We start from the raw sequence: 7,927 nt of genomic DNA on the forward strand, positions 1-7,927 counted from the left end.
GAGAGAGAGAGATCTGGGGGTGGGGGTGGGAGGAAGGGGCAGAGGGAGGGGGGAGAGAGAATCTCAAGCAGGCTCCACACCCAGTTTGGAGCCAACGTGGGGCTTGATCTCACAACCCCAAGATCATGACCTGAGCTGAAAAATCAAGAGTTGGACACTCAACCAACTGAGCCACCCAGGCACCCCATCCTTGTCTTATTCCTGATCTTAGAGGGAAACCATTCAGTTTTTCACCATTAAGTGTAATGCTAGCTGTGGATTTTTCATAGATGCCTCTTATCAGGTTGATGAAATTCTCTTCTATTTCAAGTTTGTTGAATGTTTTAATCATGAGGACGTGTCACATCTTATCAACTGCTTTTTCTGCATCCATTGAGATGATCATATGGTTTTTGTCCTTTATTCTGTTGATAGGGTGTATTAATTACATTAATTAATTTTTTTATGTTAGCCCAACTTTGCACTCCTGGGATAAATCCATATGGTCTGGTGTGTAACCCTTTTTATATGTTGCTAAATTTGATTAACTAGTATTTTGTTGAGAATTTGGGGTCTTTATTCATAAGAGATGGTGGCTTATAGTTTCCTTTTCTTGTGATAGGTTTGTCTAGATTTGGTATCAGGGTGGTAATACTGTCTTTGTAGTATGAGTTGGCGGAATATTCCCTCCTCTTCTTTTTTCTGGAAGAGTTTGATTAGGATTGGTATTTATTTATTTATTTATTTTTTTTTTTTTAAAGATTTTTATTTGTTTATTTGACAGAGATAGAGACAGCCAGCGAGAGAGGGAACACAAGCAGGGGGAGTGGGAGAGGAAGAAGCAGGCTCATAGCAGAGGAGCCTGACGTGGGGCTCGATCCCAGAACGCCGGGATCACGCCCTGAGCTGAAGGCAGACGCTTAACCGCTGTGCCACCCAGGCGCCCCGTGGTATTTATTGTTTTTTAAATATTTGGTAGAATTCACCAGCAGACCCATGTGGCCCAGACTTTTCTATGTGGTTAGTTTCTGGATTACTAATTCAATCTCTTTACTTGTTATGGGTCTATTCATATTGCTTATTTCTTCTTGAGTCAGTTTTGGTAGTTGTGTCTTTCTAGAAATTTGTCCATTTCATCTAAGTTATCTGATTTGTTGGCACGCAGGTGTCCATAGTATTTCTTTACAATACTTTTTTATTTCTGTAAGGTCAGTGGTGGGGTCCCCTCTTTCATTCCTGATTATATTGAGTCTTCTCTTTTTTTCTTGGTAAGTCTAGCTAAAGTTTTGTCACTTACTGATCTTTTCAAAACAACTTTTAGTTTCATTGATTTTTCTCTGTTGTTTTTCTATTCTTTGTTTCACTTATTTTTGTTCTGATCTGTGTTACTTCCTTCCCTCTGTTTGCTTTGGTTTTAGTTTGCTTTCCTTTCTCTAGTGTTTTAAGGTAGAAGGTTAAATTACTGATTTGAGGTCTTTTCTTCTTTTTTAATATTGTCTTTTGCAGAGAAGAATTTAAATCATATACATACACATACATGCATACACACACAAAAGCACATATATATTTCAAATACATATAAGGGCAGTTGACCCTTGACCAACGCAAGTTTGAACTGTGTGGGCCTACTTATAAGCCGGGTTTTTTTTTATCCAGTAAATATTTTGGAAAATTATGACAATTTGAAAAAACTCACAGATGAACCACATAAGCCTAGAAATATTGAGAAAATTAAGTTAGGTATGTCATGAATGCATGAAATATATGTAGGTAGTAGTCTATTTTATCATTTGCTACCATAAAATATACACAAATCTATTATAAAAGTTAAAATTTATCAAAACTTATGCACAGACTTATGGACCATATATGGTGCCTTTCACAGTAGAGAAAAATGTACACACACATAAGGATGCAGTGTCGAATCATGACAGCATAGAACCCTAGCACCTAGCCGCCTCCTGTTGCTGTTGGGATGAGCTCAAGTGTTGCAGGTATCGGCTTAAAACTCCACGATGCTAATCATCCCCCATGAGCAGTTTGCCTCCAGTAGACTGTATGTCACAGTAACAAGTGATCTCTTGTGGCTCTTGCTATTAGTAGTGAAGTTGTGGGGGACTCAGAAGTTCTGGGCAGATTTTTGACTGTGGTGGGGGAGGTCAGTGTCCCCAACCCCCTGCCTTGCTCAAGGGTCAGCTGTATATATGTATATATATGTATATCTATCAAATACGTATAAGTATATATACGTTGTATTTACATAAAGCAAGGATGTGAACCACAGACTGGCTGGTTACCTCCAGGGAAACTGCCTGAATTCTCTTCCTGTTTTGACCACTTACCAGGGGTCAACTTGACCATGTCCCTTATCTGCAGCAAACCTAAGCCACAAAGTTGAGGTACTAATCCCTCCCTCCCTAGGTTTCTGTGATACTTAACAGAGCTCATGTCTGTAAAGTGTCATTCACACAATGTATGCGCAGAACCAGACGCGCAGTAAGCGCTGAAAACAGGCAGCTGCTCCAAGAACAAAAGCTCGTTATTAGTGGTAATTATTATTTGTTCGCCCTCTCTGTCCTGGCAGTTCCTCTGTGACGAGGGTGCTGGCATTTCGGGGGACTACATCGATCGTGTGGACGAGCCCTTGTCCTGCTCTTATGTGCTGACCATTCGGACTCCTCGGCTCTGCCCCCACCCCCTCCTCCGTCCTCCCCCCAGCGCCGCCCCCCAGGCTATTCTCTGTCACCCTGCCCTGCAGCCTGAGGAGTACATGGCCTACATTCAGAGGCAAACTGGTGAGTAGTGAGAAGGGCAAGGAGAGGAGGAAGAGACACGGGCAGGGAGCAGCAGAAGATAGGGGGCTGAGAGCCCAGAGGCACGAGGCCTCATCCTGCCCACATGCTGTTTCTCAGTAGACTCAAGGCAGTATGGAGATAAAGTCACGGAGGAGCAGCAAGACCTGGAGCCGCAGGTGTGGAGTGAGGGCCAGGCGGGAGCGGTGCCCTCAAAGAGAGCAGGTAGGACCTTGTGGCCCCTGTTCCACGAAACCTCCCGCCCGTGCCTTCCCTTCCCCAGTCTTACTGTCCTGGACTGATGTTGGGGACGGGGAGGAAGTACTCTGGGTCCTGATTCCTTAGCAGTAGTGAAGGAGAATGCACCCCATCCTACTTGCTCCCTTCCATTTCTCCCCTCCTTTCAGATTCCTCCCTGTTCTCTGTATCCCAGGTGCACGCTCCACCAAGGATGACAGTAAGGAATCAGATTTCTGGAAGATGCTTCATGAGCCAGAGGAGCAGACCCCTGGGGCGGAGGAGGCTCAGGCTGAGGTGAGAGCCAGCTTCCCGGCCATTTCTCTGATGAGGCTGGCCCTGGGCGAGCTGAGGTCATCACGAGATGACCTACCCCTGTCTAGGGAGGCAAGGATCTACCCAGAACCACCGCCTTAAGAGTGTGGTAGGCATAAACAAGCTGGCGTACTTGACTCTGCCCTTTTCTCCTCACCAGGAGCAGGAACCAAACCTTGAGGCAGCAGATCCAGCTCCGGGCCCTCCCCATGGTGAACGAACCCTCCACATCTCCTTTACTGGTTGAATGTATTCTGGGGTTGGCAGGGGTGGGGGTGGGGTGGAGCTAAACACTGGTTGGGGAGGTTGGGCCTCCAGGCCAGCGTCAAATTCATTTTTATAGGAGGTAATACTATTTGCAGACAGCCATTCTATTCTAGGGAGATAGCAGGACACAGTGGTTCCGCTTCTTGCTGACTTTGTAATCCTGGGTGATTTCACTTAGCCTCAATTTCCTCACCCCCAACAGCGGGTAATACCCCTACCTTACAGGGTGGTTGTGAGGTTAAATGGAACGAGTCTGTAGTTCATAGCAGAGTGCCTGGAACAGAGTAGACAATGAACGGTTTGTGTCTGTGGAAAGGGGAGAGCAGTAGCCAGGAGGAGGAGCCTGTGGCCCCAGAATCTCTAATGTGGCCCTAAAACCCAGAGCAGCTGCCAGTGGGGGCGAGCAGCTTGTCAGTATCCCCTCCCTCACCTGCGAGTATCACGCACTCACAGTGCTCTCTGGGGGGCGGGGCGGCCCCTATCTCACTCACCAGACAGGTGGCTCTTGGAGGCAGGGACCGTGTCTGTCCTTGGTCTCCTCAGCTCCTCTCCTCAGGAAATCAAAATAGAATTTAGGACACAACTGGTTCACTCCTGCTCTTTCATCTCAGATTTTCAGAACAATGTGCAGGTCAAAGTCATCCGGAGTCCTGCGGACTTGATTCGATTGATAGAGGAGCTGAAAGGTGGCACAAAAAAGGTATGGGCCCCGCTTAAGGGAGGGGGAGACCCTGCCTCCCTGCTGGGAGCACTTAGAGAGTCGGCCCTGACCTGAGCCTGAAGTTAGCCCAGCAGAGCCGACTCCCTTTCTTTCCTCTTCCTGAGACCCCCGCTACCGCACTCTGGCCACTGTGTGTCTGCCGCCCGTGCGTCTCCCCTGAAACCTCAGCTGTCCACCTCTTTCTTCCGGTCCCCATCCATGCAGGGGAGGCCAAACGGAGGCCCAGAGCGGCCTGCAGAAGATGCTGCCGAAGTCTCTCGAAGGGACGCAGAGGTGAAGGGGAAGAGTGACGCGGACCATCAGAACGAGGTGGGAGAGGAGGAGGGGGAGGAGGATGACGACGAGGAGGAGGAGGACGAACAGCAGTTACTGGGAGAGTTCGAGAAGGAGCTGGAAGGGATACTGCTCCCGGCTGACCGAGAGCAGCTCCGTTCGGAGGTGAAGGCCGGCATGGAGCGGGAACTGGAGAACATCATCCAGGAGGTATGCGCAGCTCCCCACGCTTCCGCAGCCGGCTGCTACTGGGGCTGGCCGAGGGCCCCAAAGGGAACCAAGCGCAGCGTCCAGGGGCTGTTTACTTAACGAAAGGGGGGGACAGTAGGGAAAGGGGATCAGAGAGGGGGTGAGACTTAGCTGTCACTGTCCTGTAGAGCATGGACCACTGACCTTCACTCCCCAGACCCTTGACTCTCCACTCCTGCCTTGGGCATTCCAGACAGAGAAGGAGCTGGACCCAGACGGGTTGAAGAAGGAATCCGAGCGTGATCGCGCAATGCTGGCCCTGACATCCACTCTCAACAAACTCATCAAAAGGCTGGAGGAAAAACAGAGTCCAGAGCTGGTGAAGAAGCACAGGAAAAGGAGGGTCGTCCCCAAAAAGCCTCCCCCCTCCCCCCAAACAGCAGGTAAGAGCTGTCAGACAGGGAGGGGCAATCAAGCCCATTGTCTTTGTCCCTCAGCTTGTGGACTCTGGAGGGCATCATGTTCTTTCCCTTCTGAGGGAGCTTACTCCCTTCCCTCTTTCTGGAACACTGTTTTTACTCCTGCCTTCGCACGGCCTCTGTCCCTTTGCCTGGTTACCTCCTATTCATTCATCGTTTTGGGAAGCAGCTTCTAAAGCATGTCTGTCTTGTTTTCTGGCTTGCTTCTGTGCCCCCAGTGCCTAGCACTCTCCTGGCGCACAGTGGGTGGTCAGGGACAGTAACGGAACAACTGCGGCTGGGCCTGAGTGCTGGAGACCACACAGCGGGGAAGGACGAGGGTTATCAACAGTGAGCCCTTTGCACTGGGAGAGACCCCAGCGGGTGGGGTGTGAATAGGCAGGCCTAGCTATTCCTAAGCCGGTTGCCTGGACAGACTTGAAGTTATTGCTTCTTCTTGCACCCCCTGATCTCCCTTCCACAGGGTCGTATGAGATCACGCATTCCAAATGGAATGCTCTATTTTCAAACCGTCCATCCCACTATCTCTATGAACATTGGAATGTCTTTCGAGTACTAGCATGTGGAGTACCAAAGCACAGTTTTCCTACCTGCTTCTTAAAACAAAACTTCTTTGTTGGCCCAGGTGGCCTGATTTTTACTTCAGAAAACACAGTCATTTTTCCGGTAGCGCCCAGGCAGAGAATTATTGGCCCGGAGGGAACAGGGAGGGTGCGTTGGTGGAGAGAGCTTTATAGGCTCGAAGGGGAGGGCACTGATGTATTCTGGGCCCTGGTTCATCTCTGTGCTTGTGATGCAAAACTGCCCAAACCAGCAGATAGCTTAGGGAGGGTGACCACCTCGGGCCCCTAAGCCGGAGTCACGGCTCTGCTTTGTGTCTCCCTGTGTGTCCCCCCTCCAAGAGAAGGATCCTGAGCACAGAGTCCGGGTCCGGGTCACCAGGCTCCGTCACGGAGGCCCCAATCAGGATCTGACTGTCCTCGAGATGAACCGGGAAAACCCACAGCTGAAACAAATCGAGGGGCTGGTGAAAGAGCTGCTGGAGAGGGAGGGGCTCACAGCGGAAGGTGGGCCCTGGGGCTGGCTGGCTTAAGAGCTGTTGGCAGGGCCTGCTGCCTGAGGTGGAGGGGCTGGGTCAAGGCGGACTGGAAGCCTCGCTGGGGACCTGGGAGGCAGAGGGCCCTGCACAGAGGCTCCCATCCTTCCTCTCCTCTCACTGCCCACTCGGCTCCTTTCCAGGGAAAATTGAAATCAAAATCGTGCGACCAGGGGCAGAAGGGACAGAGGAGGATGCACGTTGGCTGACTGACGAGGACACGAGAAACCTCAAGGAGATTTTCTTCAATATCTTGGTGAGAGGCAGCCTACCCCCGGGCCGGATCTCCAAGCCTTCTCCCTGCTCTAGCGCACTGTGGAACTAAGAGCATGGCCAGGGGCCTCCTGGCCAGTCCCAGCCTCGCCACCTCTGAGCTGCTGGAATTTCTGGCGGCTGGGTGGGTGTTCCCTTGTGAAGTACAAAGTACGGTCCCCGCCCTCCCCACGTGGCCAGTCCCCCCATCCTCCATCGCCGCCCTTGGCTCACCGCCTGCAACTCCGCTCCCTGCACCCCTCCTCACCTGTCCCGCTCACTGCACCCCTCCTCACCTGCCCCGCAGGTGCAGGGAGCAGAGGAGGCGCAGAAAGAGCGGCAACGGCAGAAGGAGCTGGAGAGCAATTACCGCCGCGTGTGGGGCTCTCGTGGCGGGGAGGGCACAGGAGACCTGGAGGAGTTTGACTTCTGAGACCACCTCTACCTTCGGCCAAGGAGTCCAGAGCCTGCCTAGACTGGTCCTGCCTCCTCCCCCCACCCGCACCCCGGGGCCCTGAAGGCAAAACAGCAGAGTAGAGCTGAGCTGTGGACCTGGCCTCCTGTCGCCTCCTGCCACCTCCTGCCTGGGGGTGTAGAGGGGCGGTGGGGTGAGCACGCCGCCCCCGCCCTGGCCACCACTGCTCAGAGCCACCCAAGACCTCGCGGGCCTGTGGGGTTTGCTCTCCCAGGCTTCTCCCTACAGCCCCTTCCTTTCTCCCTGGCTCCCCCATACCAGTCCCCTAACTTGTAGGTTCCTTTCACCTCCCTCCCTAGAGAATTGGTGAGATCTTTTGAGTGAAGGAGGGTGGGGAGAGCATGAAGAGTGGGGCAGTTCAGCAGGCTCCACACCCCACCTGAGCTGCTCTTCAGGGCCACCCCCTTCCCTTGGATCAGCTTGGGATTCTCTGCTCCTTTCCCTGCCCACACTGTTCCCTGCAATCCGGGCTTCCGAGTTGAGGTGCCTTCGCCTCTGTTTCTGAGGAAATGAGAGAAAGTTGCCCACCACCTCTGACACGATCCCACTGAAAAGGGTGGGGTACAGAACGACCTACCATGTTCTTGAACAATCAGGTTTCTCAATAAAGGACTGGACCATCAATCCATCAATCTGTGTTTTCTCTCAGGGGGTAGGTGGGGTGGGGGCTCTAATGGGCATGAGGCCTCATGTTGTCCTCAGGGTGGAGTGCACACTCTCCCATCCCGTTCTGGACTCCGCTTCCCCCCCCAGGTGGCCCCAGTGGGGACTGGAGTGCACAGGAAGAGACCAGGACAGAGAAACAAAGCCCAGTGACCTGCCAAGGACTGAAACACTTGTAGTTCTGTGTTG

The 7,927-nt window shown here is 51.9% G+C and overlaps 1 protein-coding gene across 4 annotated transcripts in view; it reads left to right on the forward strand.

Annotated features, from left to right (window-relative positions):
* The window catches only part of OS9 (OS9 endoplasmic reticulum lectin), a 30,655-nt gene extending 22,952 nt beyond the window's left edge, over positions 1-7,703 (forward strand). Inside the window, exons 6-15 of one of the 4 annotated variants that reach the window (XM_034644315.1) lie at positions 2,564-2,774; positions 2,892-2,996; positions 3,205-3,305; positions 3,484-3,535; positions 4,202-4,290; positions 4,516-4,794; positions 5,027-5,216; positions 6,155-6,319; positions 6,492-6,604; positions 6,908-7,703. In XM_034644315.1, the coding sequence (XP_034500206.1) occupies positions 2,564-2,774; positions 2,892-2,996; positions 3,205-3,305; positions 3,484-3,535; positions 4,202-4,290; positions 4,516-4,794; positions 5,027-5,216; positions 6,155-6,319; positions 6,492-6,604; positions 6,908-7,033 (1,431 nt within the window). In that variant the 3' untranslated portion in view covers positions 7,034-7,703. The remainder of the gene's footprint in view (positions 1-2,563; positions 2,775-2,891; positions 2,997-3,204; positions 3,306-3,483; positions 3,536-4,201; positions 4,291-4,515; positions 4,795-5,026; positions 5,217-6,154; positions 6,320-6,491; positions 6,605-6,907) is intronic. The other 3 variants (XM_002916021.4, XM_034644316.1, XM_034644317.1) reach the window with 3 other exon arrangements.
* Positions 7,704-7,927: the final 224 nt, after the last annotated feature.

The sequence above is a fragment of the Ailuropoda melanoleuca genome, chromosome 15, assembly GCF_002007445.2.
Source record: "Ailuropoda melanoleuca isolate Jingjing chromosome 15, ASM200744v2, whole genome shotgun sequence".
In the NCBI taxonomy this organism is placed as follows: Eukaryota; Metazoa; Chordata; class Mammalia; order Carnivora; family Ursidae; genus Ailuropoda; species Ailuropoda melanoleuca.